The sequence below is a fragment of the Colius striatus genome, chromosome 2 (genome assembly GCF_028858725.1).
Source record: "Colius striatus isolate bColStr4 chromosome 2, bColStr4.1.hap1, whole genome shotgun sequence".
In the NCBI taxonomy this organism is placed as follows: Eukaryota; Metazoa; Chordata; class Aves; order Coliiformes; family Coliidae; genus Colius; species Colius striatus.
In genome coordinates this window covers 82,478,764-82,502,189 of record NC_084760.1, presented here as the reverse complement: position 1 = coordinate 82,502,189, position 23,426 = coordinate 82,478,764, and the positions used below count along the sequence as shown (strand labels likewise).

The window sequence follows — 23,426 nt, the reverse complement described above, 5'->3', positions numbered from 1 at the left end:
GACTTCACTTTGTCTTTAGTTTATTACAAAAACAAAACCCCACTGCACATAAGCTGTGCACATCAAAGGCTTTTGGAGTGCCCTGCAAAGACTAATGCATTATTAAGCTAGCAAACCCCTACGGATGGCAGATGCAAGTAGAGAGAGGATAAAGATGTGCTGAGGGTTACATATTGTGTCGGTGGCAGAGTTACAAATACAGTCTGTGTGTTCTTATCTATGTCTCTCAGCTGATATCCATGGAATTGGGCAAAAGTATTAGTTCAGAATCAACTGTGTGACTTGAAATATGGTGCTGCATTCTGCTTTTAGTCTGAACAGACCCTTGAAGTGGAGAAAAATATAATGCTGCAGAATTGCAATAACACTCTTCAGTCTGCATACAAAAGGTACCTCAAGGTTTGTTTTTGAGCAGGTAGATGTCAGGAAAAGAAATGGCCAAGTTTTGGAAATGTTGAAACAAGTCCACCTGAACATCCAAAATATGGTGAAAAGCAGTGATTCAGTATTCAAATACAAGGCACCGGAAAATGTGAGATGCAGATTATTAGGTACTGTAACATGGAAAAAGAGACCTAAAGGAGAGATTTTGAGGAGCTTAGATAAAGGCAATACTAGACTTACCTGCCAAATATCAAAACCAGGGCAAAATGAAAAATTAGAAGTATGAATTTACATCCTTCGCTCTTAAAACCACAAACAGTCCTCCTCAGTGTGCAGTTGAGCAGCAAAGTCAAGTCATCAGTTCCTCCATCTCCTCTCCCATGTCCATTCTGTGTTGCCAGCTGTCCTGGGTTACCACTGAGATACCAGGTAAATGGTGGATGGTCCTGCTGCAATGTCCTATCTTTTGTAGGCATCATAGCTCCATGTAACATTAATACAGCCAACATACTTGCATTCAGTTTGCTTAAAGTTATTACAGCTGTTATACTTTCAGCACGTTTTCCCATCTGTATTCATCTGCTTTAGCAAACAGCGAGCAATTGTGTTGTAAAGTCCAGAGTATGTTGGAGAATGAGCCATTTCACACTGTTACAGCCTGGAGACTTGTGCTGCATCTTTCAATTGTTAGACTTGCTTGCCCGTGTTATTCACAGTCTTAAAATATTGTCGTTAAATTCTTCAAACATTCTTCATGCCTAAGTATACAGGCAGTGCCTCCCTCAATTAGATTGAAAGTCTAATTGCTGTACAGTGTGATGTTGTGCATGCAGTCACACTGGAATTCATGTTGACTGGCTAGTATAATTAGATTTTGCCATTGCATTTAATTTTAGAGTAAACCACATTTATTTCCCTTACACTAGATTAAGGAAATAAATTCTAGTTGAAGCAATCAGATTTTTCCAGGCTTCTCTAATATGCAGTCTAAATTCATTCGGTATTTCAGATTCTTTTACCAAATACAGCAGTTATACAGGCACAGTGTGTTAGAGGAAGTTTTCAGGTTTGATTGCTGTTTCTGAGGGGCTTCTGGGGAGCAGGAGTCATCAGGCACAGATGTCCTACTAGATGCTGGTAACATTTAAGCCAGAGTCTTTCTTAGGAGGATCCAGGACCAGCCTAATCATGTGGTGGGAGCCTTTATTAGAACTACCTGCCATTATTAGTAGCAATACAAACTTAATTTCCATAGCACAGAAGGTTTAAAGGGCAGCCTGACAGCACTGACTTGTTTCAGGCAGCAGGATTGGTGGGTAGTGTAGCCAAATTCCCTGTTAATTTAAGTAAGTGTAAATGCAGCGAGGCCACTGTAGTGAATACCACGTACATCTTTGGCTGTGGTACATGATGTATCCTATCACACTGTACTTGCCTTCAGTTTAACTTCTTAATTACACAGGATGGACCCACAGCTTGCCCAGCGCAGATGGGACTGGGTATATATCAAAAGGCATATAAATAGGTGCAGAGGCAGGAAAGGCGCTCAGTGGCACAAAGGCCTTAAAAAAGTGGTAACGTTGCTCGCTCCCAGATGACTGCTGATGGATACCTGGGAAGTGGAGTGCAGTACCAAGTTGTGGAAATGTACAAGGATTTTTGTATCCAATGGGATTTTAAAAGATAAACTAAATATGAAAGTTTTGAAGTAAGCCACGCAAATGTAACTCGGCTTTGAGGTCAGAAAATGATTAGTATTTGCTGTGAATAAAAGGTCTGTCTGTAATTTGAAATGGATTAACTGAAGAGATTTTTTTAAGGTCAATGGACTAACAGTAATTTCTGGTGACAGTGAAATCTTTTCTCCATTCCAGCATTTAATACAGATAGTATTCTAGTTATTGTGACCCAGATGTGCCATTTTTTCAAAAGGCTGAGTGTAGTGAAGGCAGCTCTTCAGTGGTAGGAACAAATGACAACTTCCAGCTAGATTTACTAAGAAATTTTTTTAAGGAAACCCATTCACTAATACCCCACATGTGATTTAGTAGAGCTGAATTCGGAAGCAACTGACGGATTGCACACATGTTCTTGTATGCAGATTTTGTACTCCAGGGACCAGTGTAATTTGCAGCTGGAAAGCTTCTTTTAGGATTTTGATCTCCACCCTAGAAAACCCTGACCAGGATCTAACTATATTCATTAGTACAAGTGAAAATGCGTGCTTAAAAAAAGAACTGAATGTCGGAATAGTTTCAAGTTGCTGTTTTGAAGTTCTTGAAGTTATTTCTGCTTTCTATGATGAGCATCCACAGATGCGGAAAAGACACGGTCACTGCGTTTTATTCTTTTGTGTGGGGAGAGGAGCCTGACGCTGGCAGGGAAACAAGTGATTTTCAGAAGGGCCCGTCAAATGTTGTGGTTCAACAGTAGCTTCAGTTACTGTGGTTGTGAAATTGGGAGCCCGTGTTTACAGCTCAGCATGCTCTAGCTTATTGACAAAACTGTAGAGTACACAAAACTGGCAGTAGAGTGTATAATCAAAATGGCACATGAGAATACTGACTACAAATAAGGAAATTCTGTAAATAGACACTGAAGAGTACTGGCCAAGGGTCTCCTCCTTGCTACTGCAGTCTCTTCCCGTGCTTGTCTTTTCTCCATTTCATGGTCACGATAACGGCCTTCTTCCCATAGTTGTTGGCTTCCAAATGAAAAGATGGATTTAGCAGAAATTGTTCTGAGGCAGTTCTCAATGTTTTCTGAAATTCTAGTGACACCATCTTTAAAAATTAGCAGTTAATCAATGAAAGGCTTTTTCAAGGGTGAAACTATAGGTTAATAATCTGGTGACTGTTGCCAAGGAAATTAAAATTCTGTTTTCTGGCTTGTTTCAAACATGGTGTTGAATTACATTTCTGCCTCTACATTTAATGAACAAATGATTTCAAGATTTGTGAGATTTAATTAAGATGGGGGGCTTACATGGGGAAGAGTGAGGCTGCTGCAGCAGACACAATAAACTACTGTTTATTGTGGAAGAGAAGGTAGAAAACCAGCCTTCTTCATTGTCTCTGCAATGCCTGGACTCAGTCTTAGTTATGTATGTTTAAAAAAAAAGCCTAAGGTAGGCTGCTCTTAGCTAAAAAAATATGGCAAAATCCATTTTCTTTCTTGCTACAGCAAAAAAGAAAGTTTTACATTGTTTTACAATGCTATGGGGATCAAGAAAAGAAGTGGTCTGAGATAAGAACAGTTGAATAACGGAAATGAAATAAAATATAATAATAAAGATAATAATAAATGTAATGCAAAAGAATATTTTAAAAACCCTGCAACAAAAAAGAGAGAAATTAAATGCAAGAAAAACCCGGCCCCTCCCTGATGCCTGAGCAGTGATCTGCCTCTCCTCACCAGCTTCCTTCAGTTTATGTACTGGGCATGTTGTCCTGTGGTATGGAATAGCCCTTTGGCTAGTTGGGGTCAGCTGTCCTGGCCATGTTCCCTCACAGCTTCTTGTCTACCCCCAGCTACTTGCTTGCAGGGCAGAGTGAAGGGCAGAAAAGGCCTTGATGCTATGCAAGCACTGCTCAGCAATAACCAGAACGTGCCTGTGTTGTCAACACTGCTTTCATCACAAATCCAAAACAGCCTGTACCAGCTACTAGGAAGAAAATTATCTCAGCTGAAATCAGGACACCCCCAAAAAGGTCATTCATATTCCTCTAGTAGCATTCTTGACCCTTAATTTTTGTTACTTCCCACTCTTTGCTGGGCTGGCTTACAGAAAGCAGAGTCTGGACAGAAGAGGTCCCTTCTAATCCTTACCATCTGCCCTCATCACTAGCAACAGAACAGTCAGGTTTCTAAGAGACAAAGAAAATTCTAAGGACGGCTTTAAATAGCACCTCTACGTATGATCCAAAAGAAAACATTTAAGTGCATTAAATGGCCTTAATCTAGCCTAGTTTATAAACTCATATGGCTCTATAACAGTCACATCTGCTTATTTATCTTTGGTCAAACAAATGCTAACCTTTGATCTGCAAGTATGCTTGAACCATAAAGCCTTTTCTTTAAGTGGGAACTTTTAAAAGGGTAGCCTGCTGTATATTCTCATACAGAAGTAAGTTTCTATCAGTATTAACACACTGCTCAAAATATTTATCTTGGCATACAGTTGCCCTCATACCCACATTTTACAGCCAAACAAACTAACCTGGAGTAGTTCTAAACATACATTAAGTTTGCCTCAACAAAATTCCTGAAATAGGAATACTGTTTCTGAATGTAACTGTTTAACAAAATACAAGCAACAATTTAATATTGCAGATAACAGAATGTTTCTTTCTCAGGAAGACTATGATCGTCTGAGACCTTTATCTTATCCTATGACCGACGTCTTCCTTATCTGCTTCTCAGTGGTAAACCCTGCTTCATTTCAGAATGTGAAGGAAGAGTGGGTACCAGAGTTGAAGGAATACGCACCTAATGTTCCCTTTTTACTAGTGGGAACACAGGTATATCTGCTTTTGTTCTACTTGACTTAAGGAATTCAGATCATAGCATGGTTCCTTTTCTTTGGACTGGATGTTCAGGCCTGGCTCAACCTTGAGCAGCATCTCCTGGCTTTGGTGGAACTACCCTACCACATGGCAGAAAAACCTAAATCTGGGTGGTTCTCTAATGAGCTACCTCCACTTTGTTAAAATCTATGCATTGTAAACAGGGTAGCAGCATTGTTTGCATCTCCCCGTGTGACTTTCTATAAAGTCATGGGACTTAAAGGAATAAAATTATCTGTTCATACCCATGTTACTGGAATTACTTGGGTCTACAGCTATTGGTCAAATCCAATATTTGCTGAAGCAAAGGAGCAAGGGAGAAGGGAGACGGGAGACCGTGTCCTCTTGCTTCTTAGGGGCAGTGAACTGGGCTGCAATTACAAAGTGACCCACATGTTGATACTATGTTTGGGTTAATCTTTCTGTCAGTGCTTGATATACATTCTGGTGTAGCAAGGGGATCACATTTGAGGAGATGAATTACAGAATAAATGTTTGTTCCTTCTAGATTAAGGTTCATAGCTTAAATTTCCAGTGCTTTTGGATTAGGAAAGGTCCACGATCTGAATCATGACATGACTTCATTTTTATACATGTAATACTCCATTAAATAAACGATTCTGGTTTAAAAAGAGGGTATCACATAGCTTGCTGACTTTTGGAGTATTCTAACATGACTGCAATCTTTCTGGCTAGATTGATCTTCGCGATGACCCAAAAACTCTGGCAAGACTGAATGATATGAAAGAGAAGCCCATATTTGTGGAGCAAGGACAGAAGTTAGCAAAAGAGGTAAAGTGGATACTCCCATCTACATTAAACCAAGTAGCAAAGAAGCAAATAACTCTATTTCCAATTGACTTTTTCTTCCTTTACCCCTTTGCCCTTTTCTTTTACTAGTTAACGCTATTTACTTAGATTGTTGAATACGGCTAACAGGCAGTAATAGCACTTCCCTATTAGTAGTAAGTCTAACTTTCTGTGTAGACACTTGTAAAAATGACATACTCAATCTGAAAATCACAGAGTAGTTGAGGTAGGAAGGGACCTCTCCTGCTCAAGCAAAGTGTTGGAAGCATCTTCAAGTTATACAACCATTTTAACACACTGCATAGATAATGCTTATCAGGACACTTATAGAGTCTTATTTTTGACACAAATTGGTCATGTAACTCTGTAATTCTTTTTTGCTGTTTAATTATCAGAAATACCTTATGATCTCCCTGCCCATCCAAAGAGCTAATTTAATATGCTGCCTTTGTAAACCAAACCAACTTAAATACATTCCCGATTTGGCCAAAACTCAAGTCTTTTCTCCTACAGGAGGATGCACATGCAGATAACTTTCTAGATGCCAGCCAAACCTTGGGATGTCACTATAAAAAAGAAAAAGTGGAAGTGCACAGATAGACGCGGACACCTGAAATACGTTGCTATTGAATTAACTTATTTTCTTGACAGATAGGAGCCTACTGCTATGTGGAGTGTTCAGCTTTAACACAGAAAGGACTGAAGACTGTTTTTGATGAAGCTATTATAGCTATTCTAACTCCAAAGAAACACACGGTGAAGAAAAGAATAGGCTCAAGATGCATAAACTGCTGTTTGATCACGTGAGATACATTTGACAATGGCCAGGCTTACTGTGAAATTCTACTGAATTTAAGTACAATCCATTAAGTACACAGCAAACTTGTTCCAGGTTTGAAAGCTAAGACTACGATTCTGCCTTCTACAACCAGTGAAATCCAGAGGAATACAATGAAACACAACGAACTTGTACTAAGAGGCCACCACATCTGTTACAAATATTTTATTCAGACTGGAAGGTACAATCTCTCAGGGTTACAAAGTCTAGAGGAAGCAAAAACTGCACCATGCAGAAACAGCATCTACGTGATTTTTTTTTGAGTGGAGATGCTTGGCCTGAAATACTCTAAATGAATTTGGATAGTCTTCTGCTTTGACTATACATATATATATATATATATATATCTCTTAAAAAAATCCCCAACTTTTGCACAGTCTGTATGGAACCTGCACAAAGAAATACCTTGTCTCTTTTTGCTCCAGTTATCTGCTTTTGTACGTAAGCTGCTTCCGGTTCCAGTGTATCCACAAGGGTGCAATAATCAGACCAGCCACATAGCCAAAGGTAGCGCCGAGGGAACAGGTGATGGGCCACACCTGAGGAGTGAACATGAGGTAAAAGCAGACAATGAGGAAAATGAATGTGGTTTTTTTGTACTTTGCGAGCACAAATTCTCAATGTAATCTAGGTACTGAAAGACAGTATGGTCTTATTCTACTTTAAAGCTTGATGTGCTTTCCTAAAAATGCCAAAAGTGTAACAGTCATCTCCATGAACACTAAATGCTGTTGTACAGTTTTTAATTAACATGCATTAAAATGTAACCAGGCTTCTGGCTCTTGCAGACTTAATAGTTCAATATTCCCAAAACTATGTGAAAAAACTTGCAAGCATTTATATCCCCTGAAGCGTTCAGCTAACATGACTTCCTGTTCTGCTGCACACCTTTGGACACCTACAGATTTATTGGCAATTTCTCCTTCCAACCTCTCACGGTGTTCCGAAACTTTTTAGAGGTGTGTGTAAATGAACTAATGTTCAAATAAGGACAGGGACTGAGATAGAGGATTTTTCTTTCCTTTAGTTTGTCTCAGAGTAGGCAACGGGATGCATTTCTCTCTGGCTGGCAATCAGGAGGGAACATAAATTTGGAAACCAACTGAACATCTTGCACCCAGTTCAGCAAACATGGAGTAACACCAGTTATGTTAAAGAGAGCTTTAATCACAAGCTCTGTTTCTTAGTATAAGAACGGGGAACCAAGCCAATACAGCTGATTCACTTTCACAAACCCTCTAGTACTCAGGTGAAGAAGTAATGGGATTCTCCCCCAACCCTTTATTTTTTTAAATTGGTATTGATTTACGGGGAGGAGTGGCCAAAAAAAAATCCCAGTCTGTCCTCAGATGTAGCTTAAATTATGAGTCAACTACATACTACATTTGGTAAAAGTCTCAACTAAACTGATGATCAAAAGTACTTGGAGAATAAACTGAATTCCCATCCCTGTTCAAAGTTCTCCTTTGCATATTATTTCTGCAAGGACAATTCTGGCCTTCCTGCTGTACCGTTCTTGTTCCTGAAGCAAGTCTAGATTGCACTCCTATTTTTTGGTTTTTAAATTAAGGGGGATATTCCCACCTTCTATAGTACTTGAGACTGAGAAATGCACTGGTTATTAAAGAAAATATCCACATCTCAGTGTCCAGCCTTCTCTTCTACTTTGTTTTGACTTGGACTTCATGAATATCAAATGAACTTACCCTTAATGGTACTGGTTCCTCCTTTCATTCATTTTGCTAGCTCTGATTGTTCCCTTCACTTCATTATCACTTTGAAAAATATGTTTTTTGACATCTTTTGATCACCGGAATTTTAACTAGGAGTAAAAGTAACATATTTTGTCCTTTGCTCTTTCATCTTCACATTCCTTAGCATTTGCAGTTTTATATATTATTTGGAGGTCTTAAGGAGTGTAGCAAAGATGACTATAAACAAGGTGCCTTAGGTACTCTTTACTGACCTTGTTTCATTCTTCCATTTCCAGACATTCTGTCTCTGACACTTGTTTTTGTTGCTGAACATTTTCGTTGTTGCCTCTCAAACCAAAGACTTGTTTGTTTTCATTCATTTAAAGTGGCATTGTAGATCTTCCACCAAAAGCCTTGAGATGCTTGGCATGGTAAGATATTATGTATATTTAAAACTCACATGAGTTTGTGGCCTTGGCTAAACTTATCCTTCAGGTGTATCTTTTCAACTTTAAAATGAAATGTAATTACGTTATTTCTAGCATTTTGCATACTACACATGTCTAAAGGACAAAACAATTAAAAAGTCCCTGCAGCCCCAGCTGCTCACTCAGTAATACTCAGTTGCAACAAGAATCGCACTTTCTTATCCACTGATGAAGTCAAATATCACTCTTTAAATCTACAAAACTATGGACAGAGGCTTCAAAAACTCAGTGGTCTTTTTACAACAAATTCTCCAAGTGATCAATGATCCTTCATTAAATTTTACCTACATTAGGTGAACCCATAGTTGCCTATTTGCTTTTCAGAAGTAGGAGTTGGACTCCAGATTTTTCATGTTCCCTTAACTGGAGAGTCAACATCCCTGATGACCCATTCACCCTGTATCTTCTGATATTTTGTGTACAGTGAGCGATTGTTGGTACTGTTAAAAGGATGATTGTTGTATCTTCTTTTACCCGAATGAACTGCAACTTGAAACACATTTTTTCTAAAGTTATGTAACTTTTAATAAGGACTCTGTCCTTTAAAATATTCTTTTTTTTTTTTTTTTGCTTTTTAAAAAAAGTGTTACCTTACAGATGTTTCAGGCTCTCACATAAAAAACATGATCTCTGACTTCTGAAATCGAATCCTCATCACTGACAGCTGGCAAAGACAGGGGGCAAAGGGAAGAAAAGATAAAATACTCTGTCTCCTTGTCTAGGAGTGAGATAGAAAAGAAACACTAATTCTTCCCTTCTAATGGCACAGAACAAAAGGGTAGTAGGCCAGGTATTCATTCTTATTATGCTGGCCAGATGGCCCAAAGTACTCATGAAGGCAGTCTGAAGTTAAAAGCCTGGACTTGGGAGTGTTGCTGTCCTAAATGCTATTTTGTCTAACCCTTAAGACAGGGCAAAAAAATGACAGGTAATGATACTAGTTCTGCACCTTTTGTTCTTGACTGCTGGCCTTCAGGTTACATATAGCCAGATCTGCCCATGAGTTTATCTAAAGTAGCAAGTTATGAAAGACAGATGAGACTGTTAAGCACATCAGCTGCACTAAAATAACAGCCCTTGCATATGTTTTTTGTCTGTCTTTGAAAGTGGGTTGCTGTATTTTGCCTTAGCTGCTGGCCTCTTCTTTTCTGAAACTCAGTCACTTTCCACTGGACTTAAATTTGACTTGCTTGATCAGTCTCCTTTTTCCTTGTCTTTCATATTATATCTTAAACTTGGTTTAGCTTCTATGCCTTGGGATGAACTGCTTCTAAGTGATAAAAAACTAAGCAGCTAATATCTGTCTGTTCGTTCAAAGAGATTCCATTCTGTAATGGAAATTGTAACACACCCCCTCTCACTCCTTGAGAATCAGAAATGAGATTCTGCTCAGTTTCTCCTACTTCATGCTCCCTTCTCCTGTGAGGAAGCTGGCATACCCTACCCCAAGTACTAATGTCATGTCCAGGCCAGGCCAGCAGCAAGGGAATAATATATTAGGCGATATCACATAGCTGCATGTTTTTTTGAGGGGAAAGAAGGTTGATCTGGGGAGAAAAGCATGGGGAACACAGGAGACAGAACATTCTTCAGGAAACTGTGATTCAATGCCTCTCTATCCCAGTAGCTGGGAAGCATCAGCTACCATCCTCATGGCCTAATACAAGAAGAGTTAGTTTACATATTAAATGCATGTGGGAATGGGCAGTTTTACCCATCTGTAGATGATTACTGGGAATTTGAAGAGCAGCTTGGCAAAAACACATCTTCACCTCCATGCTTAACAAGCACAAAAATAAGGAACAGAGCATGAGCCAGTGGTTAATGCAAAACAATCCTGACTTCTGCCATCTCTTTAAATTTTCTTTTTGCCTTTTCATCTGGCAGCAGTCATAGGACTTAACTGAGATTTCTTTAGGCTAGCTAGACAAGGCAGAACTGCAAGGTTTCTCATATATATTAGAGCTCATTTTAAGAACAAAGTCTGCAAATAAGAATTGCCAACTCTTCAGGAATCAAATGAGCTAGTTTTCTCTGCATTCTGTAGAACACCTATAAACTGATGTGAGATTGCTCAGCATATTGCATGGAAAGCAGAACATATTGCAGGATTCCAGCAAGGTATCAAGCTTTGCTGTACTTCGCATGTAGCTAATTAAAGCAGAATTCTGACTGCATGACAGTTTTGTCATCTATTACAAGACTGTAACTTGCATCCCACGCAATGAGAATTAACGTAGACATTGGTAAGGACGTAAAGGCCAGGTTCTTACTAGGCCAGAGCAGCAACACCCTAATAAAGTTTTTAAAGATATCATGAAGCAAGCAGTTGACAGCTGCTTTAATGATACAAATTATACTTTAACTATACAAATGCAAATACAGTGGGGCAATCTACTGTATTTACTTTTTTCTTTTAGCAGACTGGTCACATTCTTTAGATTAATGCTCTTCTCATAAACTAAACTTGATTTTTTTGTATGCTTACTATTTCAAAAACTTCAGTTTCTGTCAATTAGCGATGTAATGACTTTGTTTTGTTTTAAAACTGAATAAATGAGCACAATTACTTTCCCTTGCTGTTTCTAACATGCCTTAAATTTATGCTTGTTTAGTCTGTACTGTCTAATTTTTTTCAGTACATGCTTTTATTCTATTTTAAGTTAACATGTGCATGCAACCAAAGTGTCTTATCACATTGTACAGAATGTGTGTATTGACAAGGACGTGCCGAGGAGAAGAAAGTGTGAGGGTTTTTTTCAGGCTGGCATTTGTAACTAAAAGTTGTTTCTGTGGATTTGTGTTCTAAAGTTACAGCAAGCATAACTGCCTTTGATCTCACCATTAAGGTTTACATTAAGAAAACATTAAATAAACAATGGTAACCACAGTCAAGTGGAACAAGCTTCTACCTCTGTTTAAAATAAAACAAAAACAAACCCCCTCAAACAGTGGATATTTTCCCTTCCATTCACATAAAACAATTTATTTCACAAGAAAGCTTTCACAGGAGGTAGATCCAAAAGCTACTACAAGAAGAGAAAACTGAGTTTTGTTAAGAAAAACACAATAGTGCGAAAGTTTGTAGTTCTATTTCAGCTTAGTCAAGTAACCACCAAGAACTGTACCCACCATTATATGGATTGTTTTTCAGGTTACAAATGCCTGAGAGGTATCTAGGCTAATACTTACTGGCATATTGGTTAAATTACATGGCAATCAATAGACTCATTTAAGTCATATCAGTACCACCTATTATGTTTGTGGTATCCAGTATAAACTGGGAATTTCAGTTTTATCTAATGACATGAAAACACAGAATAGGCAGTCACTTTTTATCGTTAGTAACAGGTAACACAGATCAAAATGATGATACAAAAACCAGGTGGATGGGTGGGCATGCACGATGTAAACCCAGGAGCTTACAATTTCCAAAATTCAGTTGTCAATGACAGATGAAATGTCTGGAATACTGGTTCCACCACATATAAATTATGACAAAAGGTTTTGGTCTTAAACTATACCATCGTGTTCTGCAACTAAACTACCTTGGGTTGAACAGAGAGAGGATGCGACACCATGTGTCTAAGGACACCTAAATCATCCCATTCTGTTTCAGTGGTGGTGTGCTTTAAGGTGCCACTTCTCAGATGACACATGAAGCCAGGATCCTAATCACATGAGGTTATTAAAAGTACACCCATCAACTTGAAACAGGCAATCTGAAAAAAATTAGCACCTGTAACAAAGGAAATTATTTTCTCTTTCTTCACTGGAACTGTCCTAACTAAGCATAACCCTCACTTACCCACTGTGCATCAGAGGGCTAGAGGCAACTAGAGGTGGATGTACAACTTTTTAAACCTTTTGGACATCATCTTGCTTAAATGATCCTGTAAGTGTTGCAAACTATTTTAAAATTTGTTTAAGAATTAGATAATCTAAAAACATTGGCAAAATTATTCTACCAGTCTGGCAGTTGTAATAAAGTGAAACGTAACTTTTGAAAAGCTTGGATTTTTCTACGTGGGGTCTTTTTTGTTTGTTTTGGGTTTGTTTTTTAATACAGAAATGCAACTACTGCAGTGGCTAACTTGCATTCCTGTAGGGCAACTATCTTTATGTTTGAGACAGGCTTAATTCTGCAGACTGATAACCAGGAACAAACCTAAGACTAGGCCTCCCTGACCAACTGTTTTGCATAGTTACAAAATAATTTTTTCCTGAAAACTAGCAGAGGGGAAATAGGCCAATTTATGTTAAAAAGTTACTTTAAGAACAGCAGAATAATGAAAAACCATGAATCATCAGATACCAACTGCCTTTCAGCAATATATCTTACACTTCTAACAGAAATGCTTTACATAATTTTCATTTCCATTCTGAAAAACCATTCAAATAATTAATGTAATTTTACTTCCAAAACAATATTTTGCTCCTATTAAGTATATTTACTTAGCATAAAAGTTGTATGTTAAAAAAAGGCATTTTACATTATTATTTTTACATGTAGACAGTCCCACAAATCTGAATATCCCCTGTATGGAATATTTTTCAAACATAAACGTGGATAATAAAGTGAAGATTTTCCGAGACATCTATTTTGATCTCACTTTTGTTGCATGTCACAAGAGGTATGTGTAAAGAACCGATATGTTTTCTTTGGTTTATAACTCAGGATGAAGTAGGATTTTGATTTTAGCCATTATCACTTGAATTGGAACTCCTGATGATGCATTTCATACCAAGTTTACTCCACAGAAGTCTGAATGACTGTGAAGTAAAACCAAGTTCTAATGAAAGACATATCGACGTGTGATTTTCTGATCAGGTAAGATACAGATGATGGTACCACAAACTTCTCAGCTTCTACTAATATATCTCAACAATGATGTAAAGGGATGACAACCTATTAAGATTGAAAAAAAAAAAGATGCCAGATGTTGCCTGTACAGACAGCTCAGGAGTGGGAAATAGATAGCAAAAATGACCCTAATGTTACCTTTAAAGGCCACAAAGCAACAACAAATGTGACACCAGAAGATAAGCAGTATGTATCAGTGTGGCAAGTCAGATAACAGATGCCTTACAGAAAAATGCAGGCACTCAGTACTCTATCCAGCATCCTCAGTACTCTCTTCAACTTGTCATTTGCTTCAGGTGAGTGATTACAGGCCATTTTCATTTGAAGCCATTTCTGGGAACAATATTGGCTTCACAGAAGTGGCTCTACATATTCCACTCTGAACTAAAAAGCAGACTGTAGATGCTCTGAAATTACCTGCAGTTTAAAGTGCAGGCACTAGATTTGATAAAGTGCTAAATCCTGATTAAGTGGAAAAAAAGTGTACCAGTTCAAGACACTGCTTAACTTTTTGTGTGAACCTCAGGTTATATTAGATTGTTCTAAATCAATAGCAATAGGATTTTTCATTCCAGACTCATAGCACATTTCTGCACCTGCCAGATGTTAAGATGTTTTTGCCAACTTTTGACATTTCAGGGCTACAAATAGAGCCCAAGGGCAGCAGCACCAACGCTTTGTTTTGCTTTATCACATATTTCTCAACTATTTTTGATCCATCTGACTCTTGTAGTACCAGTTTCACCTTGTCTGCAACACTCCTTAAGTAATTAATTCTCTGAAGTTGAAGGTACAAATGCAGCTGTGTTTCCATAACACATTGTTACACCATAAACACAAACCATAACTCAGAGAAACATCAGAACCAGATTTTGAAACAAGCAGGCTTAAAGGCACACTGAAATGATAGTATCGCTTTAGTCTTGCCAATATAGTGAGATGTAAGAAACATTTTCTGTTCTACAGTGGAACTATTTTCACTACAGATTTTAAAAAAATAAATTGTTACAAAAGTCTAAAATGCACAAAAACAATCACTAATGAAACCTGTTCTTATCTCAAAAGCTGGCCTTGAGTGCAAAGACTAAGCTATTCCATTTGAGTCTCTTTTTGGATCTGGGAAGGGTAAATCCAAAATTGTAATCCTCAGGCTCTCTGCTTTTAAGGTAATACGAGAAAGAGATGATGTCAAAAGCATGACAGCCTACTACTTAATTAATGCAGATGCTTAGAAGCAATTCAGTTTTGACCAGGCTCTAATTACCTTTAAGCATACATTAAGATCCACATGATTTTTTTTGCATCTTGCCTGGGACTTAATCTGTAGGTGTTCCTCTAAGCATACCAGCTTAGGTTCTATACAAAACAGTGACAGTCTGTGTCTTTGGGGAAGGGGGGGTGTTAAAAAAATTATTTTCAAATAAAGAACCTCTTCCTGCAACTGCATTATGTACATGTAGTTTTATATTCAATGACTCAGTGGTTAGATCAGTCACTCAGAAGATAGGCAATCTGCACTAAAGACTTTCATCCCAAACTAAGCAGATCTGCAACAACAGCAGTACCCTTCATGACGGCTATTCTTCTTTCCCCTGCCTTAGGCAAAAAACAACACAGGAAGCACCCCTCCTCTTTCATTACTACAGTGAAAGAATCTGCTCTGTGTTTCTGTAATCACCTGATACCAGGTACCAAAAGGTATACTCTTGTGAAAAGAGGTTTCAATGCTAGTGCCCAGTGAACTTCTGAAAAGCAACAGAAATACTTCTTGGCCTCCAAATACCTCCAGAGATTTCTGAGGCACCAATGCAGAGCTACTATGTGCAACTTGATACCTGTTTTGTTGGAGCCATACTACTCAGTGGGGACAGAAAGACAGGAGACTCATGTCAACCGTTGCAGGAGGTTGACCATTTCCAAAGACCCTGATTCATGTATATCTCAGCTTGAATGAGATGGGAAGCAATGTTTCCTGGGGAACTATTGAAAATGTTTGGCCAGGCCATTTCTAGGTAGGTTTTTTTCCCCCTTCTTCTGTGTCTTGGTGACCAATGTTTAAAGATATCACTTTCACAAAAATACTATCAATAGGTGATTGAAAACTTCTAAAGAGATGCAAACATGATTTCTAACAAGCTACTTTAAAGAGGTTCATTTCTGCCTTTAAGATTTCTTACGGTTTAGGTGCTTCACTGTTGCTTTGCTGAGATAATCTGACTTCAAAAACTACATTACATTGTTAACAAGATCTTCTGATGTTTAAAGGGAAACAGTAGATCTTAAAAAAAAAAGGCAATTAAAACTGCAGTTCTCAAAGGCAGTTGAAGTGGCAGCCTGCAGGACTGATAAGCAAACATCTCTTCGGCTGCTCTTGAATTGCTCACATAATGATTAAAGTAATGATCAAGCAGTTCAGGCCCAAAATGGAACGCGAATTATATTATATTATAATTAATTATATTATATTATATTATTGGTGCTTAAAAAGTTTAATTTTTATACACAGCATATTAGTCGGAAACTGGCAATAGAATCTGTCAGACGTGACATGCCATTTTAAAATCCTTCTTGAACAAGAAAGTGTTTGCTTCTCATTGGAACAGGAAAGCGAGTAAGACTTTACAAGAAGAGGCTGCATTTCAGTGAATTCCTTGATTTTTGGGTTACATTCATGTTAACTAGTGTCCAACACATACCTACGTCAGACTGGTGTTGAAATATCTTGGGGAAGAAACCCTGCTTTTTAAGTGAAGTATTAACCTACTCTATTATTTTTAAAATGGAAATTTTAATATCTCATTACAGTGTTGCAAAGAAAGGCTGGTGGCATAAAAGCAGGCTGTTAGCTACTTATGGAGCTGTAAGCCACAGTGTCTTTATAATATCAGAGAGAAGAGTGTTGCCTGTTATGCTGGTTTCTGAAGGAAACCTTTGAAACTATCTGCTTAAGAACAATCCTGGTAGACACTACTCAACTGAGAACAGGAGAGTGGTAACCTAAGGAAAGAAAATACCCACTGAGGACACTTAGGAAAGGTTGTTACTTGGTGTCATTGTTTTATGGCAATTGCAGCCTTCAGTTATGTTTAATGGAAGCATTTCCCAAGGCCAACAAAGATATTAAGTAAAGAGCACAGATATTTGAAGTTATTCATACAGAATCTGCACAGGCAGTTTCACATTTTTTATTTGCAAAAAAAAAAAAAAAAAAAAAAAAGCAAAGCTAATGCTTGCCTGCCTTTGAAATCAGAAGGTAAGTTTCTAGTACAGTGCTCTGGCCATATCATTTCTACAAATCAATCCAAATCCATTTAAAATGCATTCTGTTAAGTGCTTTTCTGGAAGACAGAGAACTATAACACTAGGAAAGCATCTTTACTTTTCTACCCGTAAACAATAAAGGCTACCAGACTGAAGGCAGACAAACTTGGAGCCATCTTCATCATTTTACATTTCTTTTGCTGCTTGCCTAGCTTCTTATCATCAAAATACTTACAGCCCTATTTCACGATAAAATTAGCATGCAACAGAAACTCAGAAACCTGTAACAAGAACCTACTGAAAATTAAAGTAAAAAATTTTCAGTTTACATCTTTACACTGTAAGTACAGATGCTTGCAATGACTTTTGAAATGTCTGACATAACCCTGTTCGTAATAGCTTATGAGTTAAGTCCAATATACTTGAACAGTTTCTAAGTGATTTTGTGTAACACGAACATCCAGAAAATTAATGGCTTTATATTTATGATAAAGGTGTACACACTAACCTGCCAAGGACGATCCCAATCTAGAGGGATAGGAAATGCTCCAAACCAGGTTCCAAGTATACTGCATATGGTAGTAATCTGTAGACTGCTTTCCCAGATGGACGTAGCTCTGTAAAAACAGCATGTTACAAGATTTCAACAGCAGCAGAAGTTACCATGTCTGAATGTTAGATCTGATATCTCTCCAGATTTTTGAGTCTACAAACAGGTAAGAGATAAAAATCCATATACTTGATAAACAGCATGCAAGTCTCTCCTTAAAGATACAAACTATATTTTAGGTATAATCACAATCTTTCTATACCACACATTGGGGAGATTTTTTTTAAAGTAGCTTGCACGTTGCAGCCTTTCAGCAACACTACATCCAAGTTCAAGTACTCTGGCTGCAGGATAAATTTCTTGCACACTCAAGATTGTGTTGCCAATCTCAGCACATATAACATAAAAGATGTTAATTACTTCAGGTCTCAGTTTATAGCCGCCTACTGCTAATGACTTCAAAAGTTTTGGAGAAGCTGTGTTTCTGTTTAAAAGATAAGCACTTAATTGTTTGTCATCAGTCTACCAAGTGATTGCTTTGCCTTTCCTCAACCCATGAACATTTGAGTACTTGATTGAAAAACAAGAACAGCAACATTTCAGAACACTGTAGGGCACAGTTCTGAGACAAGAGATGCAGGCTGAAATCTCCGCTCCAGATCAGTAAAGTAAGGGATCTGAATCTTAAGTTTGCTGCATCTCAGATTATAAACACAAACCTAGCTTTAGCTAACAGAAGAAAAAAGAAACACATTTTATATGACTAGAAAGCTAAATAGATAGTAAACTCTGAACTTCACATGTGCTGTTTAGGCTGCATGACATGAAACCTACACTTTAACCCTACCCTTTGTCTTGAAGAGTCTACAATTTCAGACTTTACTTCTGAGCATACCTAACTTACTGTTGCATTTGCTGTTGACCAAAGGGCTCACAAGCCTAAGGCAAGCATTTTTCATTGTTTGCAAAATAAAAGTAATACAATATTTGCAGTTCAATGTTGATATATTAAACAGAACTGGTTCTTCTACAAGAACCTCATCCCTTTAAATTAAAGCACACAATTTCAATTAACAATCTTACCAGCTTGTTTTTTAAAGAGAAAGGTACAAAGCTGTTCAGGAGTCTGCACATAGAATATTCTTGTGAATTATTTACACAAGCTGAATAACTGAGCAGAGAGCTGTTAGGAAGCATGGGGAAGAGGATATTCACTGCAGCCTTAAAGCAGTGAAAGGGCCAACCGAATACACCAAGGACTGACTGAGGTACATTTATATTCCACGAGACATCTTATCTGGTAAATCTACCACATACTGCTTCACCATATGGAGATATCAGACCAAGTCCAAAAGCAAAACAACACAATTAGCAAGGCACAGTGCCCAAGTGAAGAACAGCTATTCGTAGTTTGGCAACCATTTAATCTGCTCATTCAGCACCAGCACTGGCTATTCAAATGCAACCAGACTTGACCTCCAACATTATCCTGAAGAAGCAATGCTTTGATTATTCTTTTTTCTTGGTGAAATGTCACCTATTAGGATTTTTGCACTGTTCCACTGCAATTCAATTCAATTCACTAAACTCTTCTTTCAAAGCCAACAGCTGTGTTGATCTTACCTAACTATCCTTTTCCTTCATTCAACCAGTCCCACTTCATTTCCCATGGTTAAGTTAGAAACAGCCTTTTAATACATCATGTCTACACTCAGCTCACACCTAAAGCACAACATTCTAACTCATTCAAGAGGTAAAATTATAAAACACGGGATTTTTTTTAAAAGCAGCTTGCTACAAACCATTAAAGAAACTGCTACAATGTTTCCGTGTAGTCTAGTTTCATGCAAAAGTTAGTCTAAATAAACATCATTACTAAATAGACATTTTATTCAGATAATCTCACATGGCTCACTGGTAAGAAGTATGTGCAAGTTGTCACACAAAAATGTCAAAACAAGACAACTGTTTCTTATCCAATGATTATGCTGAAATAACATGAAGATCTAGACTAGGAAAGAAAGAAATTGACAGGCATTCAAAATCAAATCTGGCACAAAGACAGACTGTTGTCAAACATCTGTTACTTCAATTCGACTATTATTTCCATTTGCAAAACCTCCAAAGATGACTAAGTGAATCAGCAATGATTTGTTTTGGCTAAACAACTCCATGCATTTACTGAAGTCTATTCAACCCTTCCACTGAAAAGAAAAAAACCTAAGCATAAATGATTTAAATAAGGATTCAAGATGCTTTTCAGTAAGCTGAGAAACAAGATAAACCAAAATTCAATACCTGAAACTACTATATAAAAAAACCCATTAAAATCTACTTTTGTCCTCTACAGATGTTTAAACCAAAAGTAACTCCATAGGTCAGCAGCATTATACAACGTTCCATTCTCTTTGAGACTTCACTCTTATGAACTATTAAAAGGGAATGAAGACCACAGTAAGTTATATATCATAGTCATCATTACATTCAAGTTACAAATACTGTTAAAACAGTGTTTGTTTTGGCTTGTTATTCCTCCTTTAAAAGTTGTATTTATGAAGGTACAATTGGATCATGTGCAAGATTCTCCCTCTCTTTGACAGCCATCATACTGGACTGCGCAATGATTTTACACAAGTATAAACGTGTGTTTGAAACTTTAACTCCTTCAAGCACACAGGAAGTAAGATTTATCATCTGGACACCAAAAATAAAAAGCCAGTTTTCTGAATCAATGTCTTAAAAAAAAAATATTAGTTTTGTCAGAAAAAACTCCAAAAAAAACTCCATGATATATTGTTCACATCAATTCCGTCCATTTCTATTCCCGGTAAAATCAGAAACTTTAGAATAGAACTTACCCATTTTTAGTAAACACCCGTATCCATGCTTGTATGTTTGGTCCCAGCAAACACAAGCACTGTAAAGTAGTAAAGGTAGACAGAAGAACTGCTAACAAAAACGTCTCAGCTACTGACCTACAAAGAAGGAATATTACAATATTAAGCAAGGTAGTTACTAATTTTGCAGGAGTTCCAAGGTTTAGAACAAAGAAACCTCTTTAAGTCAACTCGTGAAAGCATATATGCTTTCTTAAACCTCATGGAGAACAACAAAGTATTTTCTTCTTCCTCTGCAGAACAGTAAAAAAAGATGGAAAGAATTCTTGTGTCTGTTTGTTATCTCAACAAGGACTGAAATACAGTAATAATTTTAATTGCCTGATATCTGTAACATTTTTAAAAACACAGGTGTACCTCATATAGTTCTGAATTGAAGTACATTTGGATATTTACTTCATTATTCCATTTATTTTTCTAGTTTGATGTTGTAGAAGCAACCATGAAAACAAACTATGATGACATCATTAGCATCTCTCAGAAATCAGGCTGCTTCATGTTTCTCTTTTGTTGGGCTTTTTTAATCATTCCCTTTTTAATCGTTCCTAAAAATGAAAACACTAACATCAAAGGGATGAAAAATGCAAGATGCATGTTTTAGAATCTTATGGGGAAAATGACTCAATGAAACTTTGAAAAGAGTTTGTACTCGTGTGTTGGATATAAATGTTAAAAATACTGTTTGCAACTGTGTTGAACAACACATCTCCAAATATATGGAAATTGTAAGGACTGGCTTCTAAAAAAACCAAAACCACAAAACCCCAAAACACCAAATTAAAACCCAAACAACCCCTTGCCCCTAAAACCACCACCCTTCTTCCCCCAGCTGGGAGCTCATCCTTTAACTTTCAATACACCAGGAAATATACAAGTACTTATACCACTATCTGCAAGGAGAACTGCCCCTTAAAATGTTTAGAGAAAGATAGGGTGTTCTGACTTACTCTATGAGAGGTGCTCCATAAAGAACAATAATCGCATGAAATAGTACGCAAGACATGAAAAAGGATATACAGGATTTTAGAAATCTGGATATCTAAAAAAGAGCAATAAAATGTCAGGAAAAAAAATCTTTCAAAAGGGAAGAGAATGTAAGTAACATACAGAATCTATAGCACTGTACCTATTTAATTTCAGCTATGGCACAGAATGATAACAGCACGGCATATTTAAAAATCGGTTTTCCCCTATGCTTAATTCTTGAAATAATTAATTGAAAATGATCACACTCCATCTAAAGTTTTTTTGTGCACCCTATTATAATAAAGCAAACATACAAAAAATATAACTGAAATGGCAAGATAAACAGAGTTCATTTTATTGGGTATTTTTACATTTCTGTTTTACATCTGTCATGTGCATTCATTAACAGGCATCTCTCACAGAAACTGAAACAAGTATTTAAAAGCAAGAAAATACGTAATATGAAAAAAAAAACAAACCCAAACCACATTCTGATGTAAGTATAACGCCTAAAATGACATGAAATTAAAGCCACTACATTTTGAAGTTGGCATTATAAATTCTAAATCCATTTGAGAAACATCCATGATTTTCCCTAAGTCTGCAAAACACATGTAACTTTCTATGGATTTCAACAGCAGTCTCTGGGTACCCACTATACCATATAGAAGATAGCTACTTGATAAACGGTTCTAATCAGGCCGTCAATGGAAATACGTAATTTCACTTCTACACTGTTAAAAAACTTACTCCATACGTTAGGCTGGGATCAAATCTCACCTGGAACACGAAGCCTGCTTCATTTCTAAATCACTAATGGTTAAAACACTTGTCTTCCATAATGATTTTGCGTATTTCACATCCCCTTCAGCCAGCAAAATTAGACAGAAACTTTGCATACACAGTCAGTGCTTTCAGGGATGCTTGCTTAACAACATGAAAATTCCATCATTCAAGGAAGTGTAGCCATTTCAATACTTTTCCACGCCACTTTAAAAAATGTACCAACTTTGTTTAGATTGCAATGACCTACGTCTCTCTTATGTCTCAAATTCTAAAAGCCATTTCTCTTCCTTTAAAGTTATTGTAACGACACACGAGAAAAATCTTTGTTCATAACACCAAAGGTCAGGCCTGGATTATGAAACGAGTTCCGTGCCCATTCATTGTTGCCGACTTTTTGACACCACGCAAATTGTTGGAACATCAACAGCTGCGACTACAGGCAACAATGTATTGACGTGAAAAAGCAAAGACACGGAATGGCTCACCTGAACAGGTTATTTACAGAGAAAGTTAAACATCATGAAAACTTATTTCAAAAGGTGCTACACTGAGATTATTCGGAGAGAAACTAATTCACCACTAAATCGTCGTCTGATTATTTCAGTGAAAGAATTTGGTTCCCCTCCGTATAGTCTGGTAGCAATTTAAGAATAAAACTCTTACCTTGTGAGCAAACGAACTTCTCTTAGGAGTCAGATTTGGTTTAAGGACAAAGTGCAAGATTATATTAAAGGTACTAACACAGACAGAGCAAATACACAACCACGTGAGGTGTGTTCCCAAAACCGTGAATCCGTCCCAGAAGAAAGCCGGAACGAACGTTGTCAGAGTAATGGCAAAAACACAGAGGAGGTTGGCAGTCAAGAGCCTCCCGACTTCTGCTCCTTTCATTGTGTTCCCTGTTAACCGGCCACCTGCAGGACAGCAAGTCGCAACCCGTCAATGAACACAGCAGGCCTCGCCAGGTTTTTCTAGTCGCGATACGCAAGGTAGAGATGTCTGAGCTCAGTTTGGGGGGAAAGTGATTATCCTGGGGCCGAAGAAGGGCATTAGCTTAAAAATGAAGGGGAGAGGCACGGGGGCTGAGCAGCAGCAGTACGCTCACGCCTCCGAGGAACCGCCGCGGGCCCTTCGGCGTCCGGGCCGCGCTGCTCCTCGCCGCTCCCGCCTCGGCCGGGAGGCAGCGGCGGGGCAGCCTCCAGACAAGGCCGGGCCGTGAGAAGCGGGGGGGGGAATGGGCGATGAGGCGCCCGCCCGGTTCTTACCGCGGAGCTCCCGCCGCCGCGGTGCGCGCGGGGCCGCCCGGCAACGGAAACCGCAATC

The 23,426-nt window shown here is 37.9% G+C and overlaps 2 protein-coding genes across 3 annotated transcripts in view; one reads left to right on the top strand and one right to left on the bottom strand.

The window, feature by feature from the left end:
• The window catches only part of RHOQ (ras homolog family member Q), a 24,272-nt gene extending 11,483 nt beyond the window's left edge, over positions 1-12,789 (top strand). The window contains exons 3-5 of one of the 2 annotated variants that reach the window (XM_061991306.1): positions 4,740-4,904; positions 5,646-5,741; positions 6,411-12,789. In XM_061991306.1, the coding sequence (XP_061847290.1) occupies positions 4,740-4,904; positions 5,646-5,741; positions 6,411-6,566 (417 nt within the window). In that variant the 3' untranslated portion in view covers positions 6,567-12,789. The remainder of the gene's footprint in view (positions 1-4,739; positions 4,905-5,645; positions 5,742-6,410) is intronic. The other variant, XM_061991307.1, reaches the window with a different exon arrangement.
• Positions 6,631-23,426, bottom strand: PIGF (phosphatidylinositol glycan anchor biosynthesis class F). The gene is made up of 6 exons (XM_061991305.1): positions 23,369-23,426; positions 22,767-23,017; positions 21,299-21,390; positions 20,313-20,429; positions 17,413-17,521; positions 6,631-7,136 (listed from the first exon to the last, which is right to left on the bottom strand). Exons 2-6 carry the CDS (start codon positions 22,992-22,994, stop codon positions 7,023-7,025), a joined length of 660 nt encoding a protein of 219 aa, XP_061847289.1. The 5' UTR covers positions 22,995-23,017; positions 23,369-23,426; the 3' UTR covers positions 6,631-7,022.

Excerpts from the sequence above, each read along its gene's own strand:
- PIGF (XM_061991305.1), bottom strand. The coding sequence starts at position 22,994 with ATGAAAGGAGCAGAAGTCGGGAGGCTCTTGACTGCCAACCTCCTCTGT. Across the intron at positions 17,522-20,312 it reads CGGGTGTTTACTAAAAATGG|AGCTACGTCCATCTGGGAAA; the intron begins GTAAGTTCTATT and ends CTGTTTTTACAG. Across the intron at positions 7,137-17,412 it reads ATTGGGATCGTCCTTGGCAG|GTGTGGCCCATCACCTGTTC; the intron begins GTTAGTGTGTAC and ends TTCACTCCTCAG.